This window comes from Melanostigma gelatinosum, assembly GCF_949748355.1.
Source record: "Melanostigma gelatinosum genome assembly, chromosome: 6".
In the NCBI taxonomy this organism is placed as follows: domain Eukaryota; kingdom Metazoa; phylum Chordata; class Actinopteri; order Perciformes; family Zoarcidae; genus Melanostigma; species Melanostigma gelatinosum.
The window spans coordinates 24,709,058-24,725,989 of NC_136639.1; the positions used below are offsets into that span (position 1 = coordinate 24,709,058).

The 16,932-nt window shown below is 41.7% G+C and overlaps 3 protein-coding genes across 3 annotated transcripts; all 3 read left to right on the forward strand.

Annotated features, from left to right (window-relative positions):
• Positions 1-3,608: 3,608 nt before the first annotated feature.
• tbx3b (T-box transcription factor 3b) lies at positions 3,609-4,902 on the forward strand (the record flags this gene model as incomplete). The annotated part of the gene is made up of 4 exons (XM_079269784.1): positions 3,609-3,925; positions 4,018-4,285; positions 4,542-4,688; positions 4,795-4,902. 4 exons carry the CDS (start codon positions 3,609-3,611, stop codon positions 4,900-4,902), a joined length of 840 nt encoding a protein of 279 aa, XP_079125910.1.
• Positions 4,903-7,720: 2,818 nt separating this feature from the next.
• On the forward strand, positions 7,721-10,194 carry LOC306778320 (uncharacterized protein; the record flags this gene model as incomplete). Its single annotated transcript, XM_079269785.1, has 3 exons — positions 7,721-7,749; positions 7,782-7,986; positions 9,850-10,194. 3 exons carry the CDS (start codon positions 7,721-7,723, stop codon positions 10,117-10,119), a joined length of 504 nt encoding a protein of 167 aa, XP_079125911.1. The 3' UTR covers positions 10,120-10,194.
• Positions 10,195-12,132: 1,938 nt separating this feature from the next.
• tm2d2 (TM2 domain containing 2) lies at positions 12,133-16,905 on the forward strand. Its single transcript, XM_079269772.1, has 4 exons — positions 12,133-12,475; positions 13,771-13,858; positions 13,945-14,060; positions 14,813-16,905. Exons 1-4 carry the CDS (start codon positions 12,225-12,227, stop codon positions 15,024-15,026), a joined length of 669 nt encoding a protein of 222 aa, XP_079125898.1. The 5' UTR covers positions 12,133-12,224; the 3' UTR covers positions 15,027-16,905.
• Positions 16,906-16,932: the final 27 nt, after the last annotated feature.

Consider the following 16,932-nt stretch of genomic DNA (forward strand, 5'->3'; position numbering starts at 1 on the left):
TTGGAGGTACTGTCTTAACAAAATTTTGAAAAGCTGAAAGAGGTGAGCTTATCCACCCAAATCAGACGATTGAGTTGCATTGTGGGTAATGTAGGCGCGACCTTTTGACGAGGAAGAATAAAAAAGGTGATATTTCTGGCCCTGCTGCATTCATGTTGATCTCTCTTATGTCAACGTGAGTCTGACAATGGTGGAATAAAGAATTATAGAATTATATTAAATATAAAGAAACCAAGCAGGGACTGACAGTCGTCTTATGGACCATATCCCCACACCAAAAGTGGACCATCCAGCAACGGGAGGGTTTTACTAGGGAGAGTGTTACTGGGCACTAACCCAGTGGAGATCTGCGGGTTTATCCTCAGTGACAGGTTTCACACGAAGCTTGTGGGCCAAACCCACAAATAACAGCCAGGCGTCTTGTTTGCCATCCTCCTCGTTCCTGTTTCGGATTACCGACTGGCTCTTTGAAGTTGGCTGACGGACAGGCAGGGTTTTCCCCTGCTTCTCTGCCAGAAAAAGATTGGGTCATCGACAGCTCCGCCACCCACTGCATATCTTGAATGACCACCGAATAAGACGTGTGCTTACTTAGGCATCCGATCAGAGGGCCGTTGGGAAGCTGTAACAAAAAGGTCCAGTGTGAGGCCTTTCCCGATTTCACAGCAAAGTCCCTGCTGAAATACAAGCCTCGGTGTGATGCTTTCAGAAAAACTACTGTTACCCCTTACCATTGTTTCATCTAAGGCCACGACTTAGAAGTTCTGACACGCTAAAAATAAGTGGACAGTCATTGACACCGGACTTTAAGCACAGTGGCTACTGCTCTTCTATTTTCCAAGGAGAATAAACTAATTTCATTACCTCAAGTCACTGTTAGCCCGTTGTACGACCAACATTTTCCGTTTTAAAAAAGACGGCCAATTGAAATCATCCCAATCCCACTTATCATGATAGTTAAGTACAACCTAGTGAACGCACATTGCGAGAAGAAAAAACAAACAGGACTTTCAAGCCGAAGAACTGTGTGTACGACACCGCTTTGTGGTTTTATGGTATTGGTTTCCCAAACAGTTTGTGTCAGTTTTCTTCAATCTAACTGTACGTAGGTATTTTAAGCCCAACCATGATGTTGTTCCTTAACCTAACCATAAGGTTTGTTGCCTTTACCTAATTTCCATTTTTAACGTAATGTTCTGAAAAAAAACGTGCCGAGAGACACGAAAAAAAATCCGGACATTTTGCGAACAGGGCTTCGCGAAGCCTAGAAATTGCATTTTGCAACTATTTCACAAACTGTCGTGAGACTGCGTTGGGTACTGACAGGCTCTACAGTGAAAGCATTTCTCTGCAGTGGTGGGCCGTCAGACCAAGCACGGCCTTCTCTGCTGGCCTAGACAAAGTTATAGCTATTTTATAATTTAATAATTTTTCATAAATACACCATCTAATATTTTTCCCATTATCTTATTTTCTCATTGCACAGCTACTGTCTTCCTCAGTTGCTCTGCTTCCAGTGCAACTTGTTTTAAGTCAAGCTTTTATCCAATCAGATTTCACCTCTGTGTCTCTAGGTAAGAACAGAAGCCCGAGGCCTGCAGACTCACAAGTGAATCCCTTTGCAGTTTAAGTGAATGGGGACGATATTGTTGATTGTAATAGTATTCAACCAATCAGATCTTTAGTTTGACATGTTAGGCGTATTCGTTGACATGTCAGAGCCTTCTAGCTGGCCTAGCCATACTTGATTGGTCAGTGGGCTAGCGTGACATGTTGGGCGGTGACAATCTCAATATCTGCTACCTCTGTCGCGCGGACATTTTCAGCCCTCAAACACATTAAAACCTATTCAAGAAATACAACTGGGGAGGCTCGACTGTCTTCACTGGTGTCCATGAATCGAGAAGGACTTCTTACTGGAACTAAAACGCACGGATGTACTGAACAACTGTGGGATTAAACTCTTTATTAACAAAGAAAGGAGGATGGACTTTGTCTTTAAGTGATCAACAGCTTTGGTAAGTTAACTGCTTTTTTTTTTTTTTACATCTGCAGTAGCTTTAATCTGCTTGTTTATATATTATTATTTGTACAACTTGTTTTTATGAAGATGAATTTTTGTTTGGTTTTATATGTGATATGAACCATTGTTACGTCCAATGTTGCTCTGGGGACATATTTAGCTGGTGCCAGTGTTGCCAACTTGGCGTCTTTCTCGCTAAATCTGGCGACTTTCCAAACCCTCATGGCGACTGTTTCTGGTATTGTTGGAGAGTTTTCTGGTGTTTTGACTCTGACGTGAAAGCACGTATCGTTCTACACTGTCATGAACAAGCAGCGGGTGCTGCCGTGAGCCGCCCCAAAGCACTCACAGGCGGTCACTCTCACAGCAGCCTCGCGCAGCAGTCTCAGCTGCAGTCAGAGAAGAGAGGAGACACACTCTCGGCGTATTCATGTTCATATTCATGCACTCTGCAGTTAGTGTATTTATAGGTGTTGAGCTTCATTTTTACACGAAAAAAATAATAACCGAAGCTGTGTTTCAGCTGCAGGACAGCAGTGAAGGCCCAGGTATAAAATGCACGGTCCGCCACTGTTTCTCTGCATATGCAGAGTAAGTTACTTGGGCTCACCGGCGAGTCCATATTGACTCATTTATCTCTTGTGTCTCTTAGCAGCACAAAGCAGTAAAAAACATTCAGGTAGCAGCTTCTCAATTTTAGCTATCACTGACCAGCCTTCAAAATGATGAACCTCGCTATCAGCTAATTCATGTTATTTCTGTAATAACTTAACGATATCATAGAAGGAAACTCGGCCAAAGAGTAAGCTGCACTTTAAAACTGTGAGTGGACTGAGTGTTTATGTAGTTCTAACAACTTGACAAATCGTTTCTCGTGAAAACAATCATTCTCTCAGTTGTTCATACATTACTGGAAAATATCTCCTTGTTCCACTCCAAGTACGTCCTGTGTTTCAAACTTCTTTAGAGATGTCTTTATTTATGTTTGCCCTTCTGTCTTTTTCATACTGCATGTCTTGGCCGATTAATGTTATTTTTCCCGAAATATTTTGTCTGTGCCCCCTGAAAATGAATGTGAGGGTAACGCCTTGAGAGTACAGAGATGCGTCATAAAAACATAGCTCATTCTTGGGGATTTTCTTTTGTTCATGTCTTATAAGTTATGTTTCTGATAAAGTGGTCTATGCGCGTAATTGTTCAGGTTTGGTGCGAGGATTTAATGATTAATAAGGCTGTATTTTCATTCCAAGTTGTCCCGAACAGCTTCATCAGCCAGTGAAGAAACTTGAAGCAGCATTTTTTTTTGCACATGAAGTGCAACAACAGGGAACTCCACCCACTGCTGGGTGAACTACTCCAGTAACGTGTCAAGGAGCAAATCAGCTGCATGCAGGCTGGGAGGCATCTGACCACACCGGACAAAACATCAGGCAAAACAAATATTAATAAAGCTGCTTCCTTTACTGAGTTTTAATAATTTAAAAGTATGATACGTGAATCCCGCAGGAATCAAAGTGGCGTAAAAGTGTAACCTGACGAGAGTCGTGCGTAAAAGTTTCCTCTTTTTTTCCCCCTATTGGAGATCATGCGCAGCTTCTCGGTGCCGTGCACGAGAGTCGGAGATTCAGCCCTGCACGGGACTATCTTGGTCGGACCCTCGCTGTTCTCAGCCACGGCCCTGTCCTCCCGAGGCTCATCGGATCTCGGTTTGGATGCCAGCACGGACCCGGTGATTCACACGTCATCACCGGAGCACGAGTCTTTGGTTTTGCGCAGGCCTCCCGAGACTTTGGAGGAAGGGGAGATGACGGAGAACGAGCCGAAAGTTTATTTGGAAGCCAGCGACCTTTGGACACAGTTCCACAAATGCGCCACTGAAATGGTCATTACGAAATCCGGGAGGTACAGTAAACGTCTAATATTTACGCACGGGATGGAAAGCTTTACTGAGTTTTAATGAACGCCTCACGCCGTTATCTGTCCTCTCCACACAGACGCATGTTCCCGCCGCTCAGGACCAGGTGCACCGGCATGGACAGAAAAGCCAAGTATGTCGTTCTGATGGACATTGTGGCCGCCGACGACTGCAGATATAAGTTCCACACCTCGCGCTGGATGGTGGCCGGGAAGGCGGACCCGGAGATGCCCAAACGCATGTACATCCACCCGGACAGCCCGGCCACGGGCGAGCAGTGGATGTCCAAAGTGGTCAACTTCCACAAGCTGAAACTGACCAACAACATGTCCGATAAGCACGGATTTGTATGTTTTGATTTTGCTTTTGAAAATGTAATGAATTTCAATAATAATAATAACCAAGAAATGTGTTTATAATTTAAATTGTAGATTTGCTGTGAAGCATGAAGTAATCATTGAATTTAATATTATGTTCCTGCTTATATCTTTACCATTATTAATTCATTTAAAGACATAAAATAAGACAATTGAGGATTTTTTCCCCCCCACATTATTTCCCAAATATATGGTTTTGACTTCATTATAATTTTTTAATTTGCAGACAATTCTCAACTCCATGCACAAGTATCAGCCACGATTCCACATCGTTAAGACAAACGACATCCTGAAACTGCCTTACAGCACCTTCAGGACTTACGTCTTCTGCGAGACCGAGTTCATCGCAGTGACAGCTTACCAAAACGACAAGGTGAGAGGTGTGGAGGGAAACAAGAGGCGTTTTCAATTGCTAGTTAAGCATATCACTAAATTCAACAAAGTGAAGAACTCTTTCCCTCCTTTGCACCAACTTTCAGATAACGCAGCTGAAAATAGACAACAATCCTTTCGCGAAGGGATTCCGAGACACGGGAAACGGGAGGAGAGAGAAGAGGCAAGTTATCATTCACTTTATGACTCAATGAGACCTTCATATTTAGGTTACAGTGTGCAAAAGCCATATTAAAGAGTATTTTATTATTATCATCATTGTCCAGCTCCGTGAGCTCTGTGCCACAGATCTGAATGCTGACATCTACAGTTATCATGCAAAATGTTACAAAATAAAAGTACACATGATGCAGAATAGCCCCTTTCTGTATGTGAGTATATTGGTATTGTTTGTTATAATAACAATAATTATATAATAATAACAACAATAATAATATTAATCAACTTTATACATATAGCACCTTCCATATAATGGAAGTAATATAAGGCGCTCAATAACAAAGTGAAGGAACCAGAGAATAAATCAAAACAGACAGATTGACCCTAAACACTGCGCGATAAAACCAAGCAATAAAACAAAGGAAGGAATTGGAACAAAACAAAACATGTAAATGATTAAAACAAAGGAAACAATAAGAACAATACAACATGTATATGATTAGTGTCAAACAAGAGAAGAGTGGCAGGTTGTTGATGAATAAATACCTTTTCAATTGTCGTTTTAAAATGTTCACAGAGCTCGCATCTCTTATCACCTTAAATCCATAGTGTTGGTGCGTCGTTAAAAACTGCCGAGCTGCCGATTTTCTTATTTGTGTGATTGTTGGAAATTAAGAAAAAGAAAGGGCAGCATAGGATCTAAGAGGCCATGATGGATGCGTAATGTAGGCCGGTCCCAAAGCATCAATAGCCTTGTAAAAACTTAAAAGAAGTTAAAAACCAATCCTAAAAGACATTGGTTAACTAAAATTGGACGGATATTCTCTCTTTCTCGCTCCATCGTTAAACAGCCTGGCAGCAGAGTTCAGAGTGAATTGTAGTTTGTCAATGAATCGTTTTAAAAGCTCGGTGAAGAGAGCATGACAGAAATCTAATCTGCTTGAAAAACATTTGGAACATTTCTTAAATGAAAGGAAGCTGATCTGGTGACCTTTGTGTGTGGGCTTTAATAGCTCCTGACTTAATTAACCAGAGACACAAATTGAAACATTCGTTGGTTGGATTTTTTTGCAGAGAAAAATGGCATAACAACCAATTGATAATCAATTTAGCAATTCATTTGAATTCATTATTTTTCCTTTTCTAAATATCTGAAGATCACTTCATATATATGGAAAAGATCAACTTTGTATTATTTTTGATGAATCCATGAAATAATATTCAATTATAGAATCATTCAGGGTATTTTCACCCTGAGCATGATGTTGACAGCAATAACACAAAAACAATTTCATTTTTAATTGCTTACATGCATTGCATCTGCTATCTGGTAAAACCACAGAAAGATATCTCCAAAGTTATAAGGTGCAGCGAAGTTAGTGCAAATTGAAACATGTCAAACCATAAACTTGCCAGAGCAGCTGAAGAAAAGCTTTTTCCTCTTTGGTAGAATGGAGCACTCAGCGAGAGAAGCTCACGGCCCAAGCCTGTTAAAGTCAACATGCAGCTTCCAGTATTACCAAGTCAGTTTTACACTGGAACGGGCACTCTGGTCAACACTGAGTGGACAAACAATACACTTTCATTCAAATTTAGCAGATTTATCCTCACGGTCACCTTACTGTTCCTTCTTTATATATGCTGAAAAATGTATGGAAGCCCTGACAGGCAAGTGAGAAAAATAAATCTGGCAATCCATTTTCTGAGTCAAATCCAAATAGTTTTCTCTCCTGTGTTTATGACTTAAGAACAGGTGCAAAAAAGGTTTCGATCGTCTTGTTCCTATTTTTTTTCATCGTGAAACAGGTGGGGGAAAAAGTTTGTTGTTGTTGTACTTTTTTTGTCCACAAGAGGCTGACACGCGCCAACACTCAATGCTCTAAATAGGACTGAAAACCTCACCTAAGAAAACATGAATGTTTTTAGTCCTATTTAGTTTGTAGGGTACTTTGCACTTCAGCCTCTTGTGTATTTATACAACAAACACTTAGGAAAGTGATTATGACAACAACAAAAAACACAAAGCTTTTCTCCTACCTGTTTTCACAGATAAAAAAAAAGTAACTTAGAAAATGTACAGCAAGAGCTTTTTTCTCTCTCGCCTGTTGTCGAATCATGAACACAGGAGAGAAAACAACTTGGAAAATGGATCCGCAAAATGTTTCTTTTTCTTACTTGCCCCTCAGGGCTTTCGTACCAAGGCCATGGATGTGAGAGAAAGGCATGGGAGCGAGAGGGACGGTTTATCTGGAGTAAGGTATTTGTTTGGATGTTGAGTTCAAATACCAGCAATCTTCCTCCAGAATCACTGACTCCCCCTTGAAAGATATGGTGAATATGCAGCACAAATAATCCACTTCTAATTGAAGGAATTCTCGCTGAATGGTTCTCCAATAATGATTAGAATCATCAGCTATTTTATGTATCATCACAGATAGTTATTTCTTCGTTACATCAGGAAACTACAACATCCATCACAAAAGTCTAAAGAGATGGGGACGACTGATGTGAAATGTGAACCTGTGAAGGAATCATCTCCACGACATTCAGACGATTCTAAATCTCCAGGTAAAGAAGAAACATTATAATCCTAACTTTATACATTCGGTGAGTCCATGAACATGAATCAAAACTAACTTTCCCATGCGTCTTTTTTTTCTTCTTCTTCTCAAGATGCTCATGAAAGTGGCAGTGACAGAGCTGATGATGTTGAGGACGGTCCTGGACAAGCGGTGAGCGGGACGCAGACTAAGCCTAAGGTCTCTACAGCGGAGACTCCGGTCGAGGGGCAGAAAGAAACGGACCCCAGACGAAGCCACGTCATCAGCATATTAACTGGCGGAGGCGGTTGCTATGGGCGACGAGAGTCGGAGAGGGAACAAGTGGGCAAACTACGCTGCGGTGTCGCACACAGCCTCGTTTATCCACCGGAAGTGAACCGGCATCTGCAGGATCCGAGTGTCCCCGACGGTCTTCTCGGCTCAGCCCAGGTGAACGGCTGGAATGGCCGCGCCGCCGTGGACGGAGCAGCGCCGTGCGGACTGAGACTGGCAGCACCCGCCAGGACTCCGGGAGCTCCAGGGTTCCCCATCGGCATTCGACAGCACGCGCCGCTACAGGTACACAGACCAGCGGAACGCTTCTTTAAAAACACATGACGTGCTTATAGAACTCAGTGTTTTACATTTCACTATTACTCAGAGTAAATGTTCAAACCAGTGGTGGAAAAAGAATTTCAGATCTTAGAAGTAAAAGTAGCAATACCACTTTGAAGGAACGCACCCGATATAATTCAAAATCCTTTATTTAAAATCTTACTTAAGTTTAGGTACAGAAGAAGTATCAGTAAAATGTACTTAACATTACTACAAGGAAATTTTAGCTGGTTATAAACGGTCTTCATTTAATACTGATGCCTCTAAATTACCTACATAAGAGAACCAGACCATCAGCCAGAAGGCTGGCTGTCAGACGAAACCATTTGAAGTGGTGCAGGTTCACCAGAAACACCTTCAGCTCAAACTCCAGCAGCGACCAGCCCACCGCGGACAGACCCAGATCCGGCTTTGCTGACCTGCAGTCGGAGCTACTCCAGGAGGAGGAGAGCTCCGCCCCCGGCAGCAGCATCTCCTCCTCCTCCGACCAGGAGCAGAGCTTCTCCTCGCTGCCGGTCGGCTGGGAGCCAACAGCGACACCACGCTGCCGGAGGCTCAGGCCATATTGATGCGCCTGCTGAAGGGAAGTGAGGAACTTGAGAATCAGAACCAGGACGGCGCGGGGCCGACTGTCAGACCCCGCTGCAGTTAAATAAGAGGTTTTCTAAAGGGACTCTGGTACTTGCAAACACGACCGCTTTTGTCAAAAGGGGCCGCCAAAATCGACACAAAATGATAATGTTGCTTGGAGTAGCTTTAATATTCTTTCAGGCTTGGTGCATATTTTAATACTTGATTGATCATTATTATTATTAGCATAATAAAATGTAAAGAGCATTTTCATGTTTTTGCCATTAACCATGTCCTGAACACATCATTGTTTTTTATGATCTAAATTTCTAATGCTAGTAAAAGTAGGAGTAAAAGAACAAAACTCTGGAATGGAGAAAAGTAAAGTTGAAGTACTTTACGTTGTTATTTGAGATATTTGAAGCAAGTGTGACGCTTTAGTCTGAGTTCCACGAATCAAGTGCAGAACTGTATCTGTGTGTTTGTAATAGTTACTCAAGGATGACCTTTTGAAAAAGGAAAAAGACTTCAGATCAATTTTCCAACTCAGTCCGCTGAAGCCTCATACTAAAGGGTGATTCATGCCTTCCGCATCCGCGATGGCCGACACGACCCTCAGCGGGGGGTTCTGTGTGGCAGCTTTTCGCCCTCTCCCTCAACCAACATCTTCTAACTATGCTGACACAAGGTGCAGAAATCTGAGGAGCTCTGAGAACGTTGGATAGATGTGAGGAGAAACCCGCTCTGAGCAACAAAGATCCAAGCGTTCCCTCACCACGATTCCACATCCGCTCATGTCCGTGAAGGCCGTCCATGTGGAAAGTACGACCGAAGTTCAACGTTGCTTATTTTACACAGAACGAGTACTGTAGGTTTTGTCCTCCATTACTGACATTGGAAGTGCGTCAGGAAGGGATCTTCATCCAGTTGCAGGAAGAACGATTACAGTGAGACAAAAAACGTTTTAAATGCTCATATGGGAAAATTTGTGAAACCATCCTTTAATGTGTATAAGCAGCATTTTAATGTTACAGTCTGTCGGCGGGGAGCCAATTTTAACTCAGTTAAGTATTTTATAAACTTCTTTATAAAATTCTTTTTGATGATCTGAATTGGCAAAGTCACAGCTGTCAAATTAATTTAATTTTCTTCTGAAAGTACCTTAAAATTACACTTACGTCTGGTGCTTGCCACTTTAATTAACTCCTTAACAGCAGATAATGTGTTGTATGTTGTATTTTCTTCCCTTGTTAACAGGACCTGGTGAGCCTCTCCCACTTTGGAGGCTTTCTGTTGTATCCCTACTCCAGCTTCTCCGCAGCATCAGCCCAGTATTTCATCCCACCAGCGCCGCCCAGAGTGGATTTCAGAGCGTATCCAGGCGTCCACAGCCGGGAGTACTTCCCCTCTCCCATGATGTCGTCCTCTGTTCCTGTTGTGGGCGTTGGCGGATCGAAATATTTCGGCCCCGAGTTGCTACAGAAAATAGAGCAGAAGGACCCGGCGGACGAAGCTGAAATTGATTGACGTTGTTTAAATACTGCTGACTTGAGAGCAGTTCCTTTCTGATTTAAAGTCCCCCCCGATCCCCACCTGTATGCGGTCCCACCTACAGAATGCAAACAGATGCAACAGAATGCCGTTCTTTCGTGGGAGTGACTCTGAACTTGTGTCAAAATGAAAGTTGTGTAATAGTAAAGTCGACACCTGCATCTTGTTGCTTTCATGACTGAGTGGCTGTGTGGGGACGAGCATTTTATCCCTACAAATGTAACTTAGTTGTTAAATAAAATCGGATGTGATTTTATGGAAATGAGTGGATTATAAAAGGTGCTGAATTAACGGCTCTTCTAAATTCAGAAAATGTCTTTCATTTGAAACACGAAACATTAAACTGACAGATTTCTCAATGACCTTTGGCATATAAAATAAAATTATAAATATTAATAACTCAATACATTTAACTATAAAACCTCATAAGATATGTCCACGTTTCTCCTGTGAACGTTCCCAAAATGTTCCAAGCCAACTTTTGTACGACACACAAACACATTTGAAATGAATATCGTAAAACATGTCAGCTTTCTTTGCATTTTAAGAATCAATCTATCTGTTGTGTTTTTTTTCAAAAACTGCAAAACAATAAATTATGGAAAATGAAATTCATCAGAAAAGTCCCATTGTGTAGTTGATTTTAAAGCCACTGTAAACTTGGATTCAAGTATTTTTTACAACATTAAATACAAGTCAAACACATCTTTTATTTATTAAGAGTTGAACAGTCAAACCATATACTGTCTATGAGTCAAGCTGGTTCAATCAGATTAGATTGAAAGTGACCAACAACCCACTAACTGTTACCAGAGTTATGATTCAAATTTTGCCAAATCCTGATTGGTTCATGGAAGTTATGGAAAGCCGTTGAGGTCATTATTCATCTCTTTTTTCCTGTTGTTTGATGTTGTAATATACATCGCCACAGCTGGCGTTTGTAAACGCTGTTTCATGCTCCTGCCTTCCGTCACGTGATGCCATGGGGCCCAAAAATACCTTTTCCCATAGACCTCCATTGGGAAGGAAGTAAATCTACTTCCTAATACGAACACTTGAAGAGCCCATATTTAAACCAATTAGGTCCTAAAAGTTCTGATGGCCAAATCCAGACTTATAGTCCTTCCTCTGTTAATGTGAACGAGCCTGATGAGCTGGCAGGGAGGCGGCAGTAAAGGAAACACTAGTGCACGTGCTTTATGGGAAATAGATGCGGAAGATCGCAGGAAGATCTGGGTAACTTAAACTTAAACGTAACTGTGTGTTCCTATACCCATACTACCCGACTATTTAGTGTGCCGGAAAAAGATAAGTATGTCACAATACAAATGCAGTCCACCAAAAATACCAGGATGTTCCTCTACATCTGGTCACATTTTGCAGTATACAAGCCAGCATGCTTTTTTTTTTGCTATTTTGACCCACAATCCTTTACACAGCAGATGTATGAGCAAGAGGGTCAAAGTTCAAGGTGCAATGTTCAGAAGTAGTATTTCCCAATTAAATGCATACTGCATGCAACAATTCGTAGCTACTTTGTAAGGGCAACTGCAGTATGAAAGAAAAAAGAAAAAGCTTGCAATTTGGATGACAGCTCTACTCTTATATCACGAAAACGGTTCAGGCCAGAAATAAGGTTGTTGCATCTGTCTTCATTTTATATCCACAAAGGTTTCGAAGATTTTGCCTGTGTTAATGAGTTTAATAATAGACATAACTTGAATTTAAAAAAAAGTAAGGTGACACAAAACATTCCAATGGTATTTATTTTATGTATTTCAATAATGTTTATTTGTTTTTCGCTATGTTCAACAATAACTCGTTTATCACTATGTCCTATTAGTAGGCAAATTGATGTTAAGAGCTGTGATTCTGGTTTGAACAGGAAGCCTCACTTGAGTTGTACAGGATTAACTTTGTCACTGTAGTAAAAAATCCAGGCGGGTGTTGATGACGTAACTCCGTCGCGTCATACACACGCAACAAAAACAAACCATCGCAGGTTAGCTAGCTAGCTAAACGTCACTGTTAACCATGAACGGCTACGTCGTTAGAATTACTGTAGTGTTTTGAGGGTGACAATGATTTCGGTGAGCTACATTCTGCTGTGCGGACAGCTGCTGCTGCTACTGTCGATTATTTTACAATGTCTGGAAGGAATTCACTCGGAAAACTCCTCGACAGCGGAGACTCCGGCTGCTTCTCCTACCGCGGTCCCATTCAGCTCGCAGCCTCCGGAAATCGGGAAAGATGAGATATCCGGGGACAATACGAATAATACAGAGCGCTACGAGTACAGACCCCCGTCTCCAGTCGTTCTCTGCAGCTATCTGTAAGTAACAGGAAGCGGTACAGTAGTCTGGGTAGGATGCTGTCGCTGGTATGCTAGCTAATGTTGATGCTAAGGCTAACGTTGATGCTAATGCTAGCTACGCGCGGCTGCTGTTATGAGAGCTTTCAGGGATCTGTCAAATCGCGCTCACGTATCCATCAGCAATCCACTTATGCTCCCCAAAGCATCGCTGTTTCCAAAATTCATACTGTTCTTAAATCAACGTTACACTCAGAATGTCACATAATACGATGGAAGTATTATATTTTCCTTTGTCCAGTGTGAAACAGCTGCGAGCTGCTGTGGACCATTCTTTAGTATGAAAAGAGGGCCCTGATCCTGTATTGGTGATTTGTTGTATGCAGAATGTACTGTGAGGTGTTATAATAAACGGTGGGCCTGTCATGTATGCTGTGTGAAGCGAGATTAGAGAGGTCGAGCCTAAAACCAGAGGTTTTTAATGTTACAAAGGCCGTTTAAACATTGAATAAAACCACTCTCCTTTCTGTATTCATATTATCTGTCTATGTATGTTTGTATGTATGTATGTATATATATAGAGAGAGAGAGAATACAACGTATCCTGTCAGAATTTGTAATTAAAAATATCCACAATAACATTCTTACTGGTATAAATTGTTAATCAAGACATCTAACACTTTGATTGTACTGTGCCTTTAAGTCCTTGAAAAGTTTAAATGGCAGTTTTAATATTTAATGGAAAGACTCAATGTATATACTGCAGATATCTGTCTTTTAATTACTTCTTTGGTCAATAAGAACATTTCAGACATCCACAGTGTCATTTCTTACTGTCCACGATGACGTCACTCTCTCCATTCATGTGTATTGGGCTGTCAGTTTCAGATATTCACAATTGCATTATTGATAACTGCAATAGAACAGAAAAAAACTCTCATATTTATAAGATCTACAATCCAGTTATTATTGTTCATAACTGAAGTGAGCAGTTTTGTCATTATCTTTTTGGGGGATATCCAGACTCTTTTCTGGATACACCCAAAAATAGATAATAATATGACAAAACAACTCACGTCACTGGATATATAGATGTTGCTCCTGTTGCCGTTATCAAAAAGACAATTGTGGATATCTGAAAATCTGCAATGACGTTTTGTGGATATTCAAAATGACATAACGGACATCTGGCAGCGTTTTTCATTGTGGATATCTGTAATTCAAATGATTATTGTGTCATTTTCATTGCAGTGGTGTACCAGCTCACACCCCTCACTCTTTATCTTTCTTTATCACACACATGATGAATGATGAAGACCAGAGGAGTTCGTCTACTGTCAGGACCCGGTCGATCAGTCACAGAACTACAGCGCCTATCTGGAGATGGGCCACGGTTGTTTCTGGGTAAGTGTTGTTGCTTTTTCTGTGATATTGTTAATCACCCAGCACTTGATTTTTTTTAATTCTTTTTTACTGTTTCTGTCTTTTAGTGGGGGGGCCAGACTCAGAAAGAGGTGAACCACACACGGGTTCTCTGCTTCGCCCTGGACGGTATCGAGTGTGCCGGATCCAGAGAGTTCCTCAGAGGACACGTGCCCTGCATCAAGTAAGGGACATGTGTCTGTACTGTCACCCAAAACACAAAACAGTATTTGTCTTAATTAATAGAATACTTGAAATGCATGCTCGCGTTTTAGAATACAACCTTTTAAATCAGCTGATGTTTCAATTTAATACCCAGATAAAATCTAAATTATTGTTTGCTTTTTGTCATATTCTTCGGCTTCACCACTTAATGACGCTGTAAAGGTAAATGTCTATAATATCATACAGTTATATGATGATAATGTCTTCTCGCACAAAAGGCATAAACAATGTTTCAAGACGTCCTGCAAACACATCCATTTTTTTTTTTGGCCAGTCTGGATACATTTAACGTTCTAAAAGCTGCCTGTCCAAATAACTGCTAGCTAGATTTAGGTGTCTGTTTTGGTAATGAGTTAAAAATGGCTGGCAGCAGAGACTGAACACAGGATACACAGTATATATATTTTGACTGATACACGCACTCAAAGTATTGGTAGAGCAACTCGGATAAGATTACAGATTTGCCTCGAAAAGACATGCAGTATTACTGTTGATGCTCCCAGTTCTACAAATACCGATCCGGTATATTCAGACCGTCTGTGGCATCGGGATGTCTCCACTAGAGGGCAATGTCTACAAATGTATGGAGCCACCACTCTCCCGCTTTTGCATTCCTCGCTTCATTTGAAATGTGTTTGTATCATCTTTGAATATCTGCACAATGATTGAGGTTTGTGGTGTTAAATATCGTTAAAATGACCTCTTGCACAGATACACCGGCCACTACTTCATCACCACGCTGCTGTACTCCTTCTTCCTGGGCTGTTTCGGGGTCGACCGCTTCTGCCTGGGCCACACCGGCACTGCTGTCGGGAAGCTGCTCACCCTGGGAGGGCTGGGGATCTGGTGGTTCGTGGACTTGATCCTGCTCATCACCGGCGGCCTGATGCCCAGCGATTCCAGCAACTGGTGCACCTACTACTGAGTGTGACCGAGGACATGGGTGCAATGCTTCTAAGATGTCGATCAGTAGATGGATATATTGGTAGTGTGTGCTGAATGAACACGTCCAGCATCAGAACATCAGGTGGCTGAACTGCTTGGAACCGGACCGTCTAAAAAAAGGAGGGTCCTGGTCCAGTTGTTTAGTCCGCACCAGAGAGGATCCAAGAGGACTCGAGAGTGGTTCATTTGTGATGTGAAAGCACAACCAACTACCACAGGGTCCGGTGGTAGTAAATATATCATTTTAGCACACTGCTCTCCCTCTGTACTTGTTTGTAGCTCTGATGTACGCCGTCCGGTCTGGTCTTTACTGGTCACAGTCATTATCAGTTATTTCTTTAGGAGCTCTTTGGGACAACAGATAACACAAATAAACACACAAGGCTCAGTGAAGTGCAGCATGACTTGCTGTCATAAAAATAGCCAGTGTGAACACGACCACAACTAAAAGGCAACAATGTTCCTTTTCTCTTCAATCTGACCAACTGAGCTGAACTACAGGTGTGCAACTGAAGCACATGGTCTGCGGTCCCAGTTTGGGAGTTTGATGAAAGTCAATGACAGAAAATACAATTAACTCCCGATGTACCTTGGAATCCACATTTTCTGCAGCTACTGCACTCCTAGTTTTTGTGGTAACAGCCTAGTTACACAGTCACTGTTGGTATACATAGTAACTCTCAAAGAATCCTCCATTCCAGTTAAAACTCTGAGCAACGGTCTCAGAAATATCCCCACATGGAGTCGTCATCGTAGGCTTCCGCATTCTGTGCTTCCTCTGCCGCTTCACCGTGTCCCAACTGTACTCTGATTGATTAAACATTTCATCCTCTAGCAAGCAGGAACACAGAGCTGAGGATGGACGAGGTGATCATTCAGTGTGTTTTCCAGTTATTTTGCTCGAGGAATCTTTTGAGACGGGGCAAGCTGTAAATGCCTTTACCTGAGAGGCAAACAATCCCTAAATCTGCTCTGTGTGGGAGGATTTCCCTCCTGTTCCGACCCTGTATCAAATGTCTTCAACTAAAACTAATTTAGTTCGGACTCGGGCCTCGCATAAAATACTCAAATCTTCCATCTTCCACTTTGTTAAGTTACTCATCTTTACCTGAGCTGAAGGTTTATGTGCTCTTTCATAGTTGGAGCAGGTTTCAGTACACGAGGATCCATAAAAGTCCACTCAGATCGTAAAAACTTGAAGAAGACGCGATTGTCAAGGTGTCGACTCTTCTCATGCAGCTGCTCTAATCGGCTTCTGTTTTCAGCTGGCTGAACTGCTTTTGTGGGAGGAAACATCGAGACGCTGCTTTTTTATTTCGCAAGTTTCCACTTAATTCACGATAAGGCAGTTTTATATGATTTCTTTAAATATGTGCATAAGATCTTTCCTTTCATGTGAATGTGATCCTCTCTCCTTTAGATTTGCCCTAAACGAGGACGAAACATACGGAACGTTGATGTTCTGGAGTCTCTTGATCTTGTAAGATATTGTATATAATATTGATCCGCCCAACAGAAGCTTTTATATTCTTTGACTTTAATGTTCTATGTGTGTCTTTGCCTGACGTTTTTAATATGTTAACTTTCTTGAGTGTCATGTTGATTTTACATTGTTTTCCTTTTCAAGTGATCTCCATTGGCTTGTTTCGCCTGAAATAAAATAAAAATACAAAAAACACAAGTCAATGTGTTTCATTTGAAATGAAGCTGAGGGATAGGGATTCAGGTTCTACCAGATTGGCCTTTACTGTGCCCTCTACAACTTTTTAATTAAAGCTTCATGTGCTCCTGGGGAACCCAACTTCCTCCTGTCGTGACGAAGCAATCCAAAGTGTCTCATGCTGTATTCATCGCTGTTTGCCGCCGTTATGACTCAATAAAAGAGG

Coding starts and splice junctions, on each gene's coding strand:
- tm2d2 (XM_079269772.1), top strand. CDS start 12,225: ATGATTTCGGTGAGCTACATTCTGCTGTGCGGACAGCTGCTGCTGCTA. Junction 12,476..13,770: donor GTCGTTCTCTGCAGCTATCT/GTAAGTAACAGG, acceptor TGAATGATGAAG/ACCAGAGGAGTTCGTCTACT. Junction 13,859..13,944: donor TGGGCCACGGTTGTTTCTGG/GTAAGTGTTGTT, acceptor TCTGTCTTTTAG/TGGGGGGGCCAGACTCAGAA.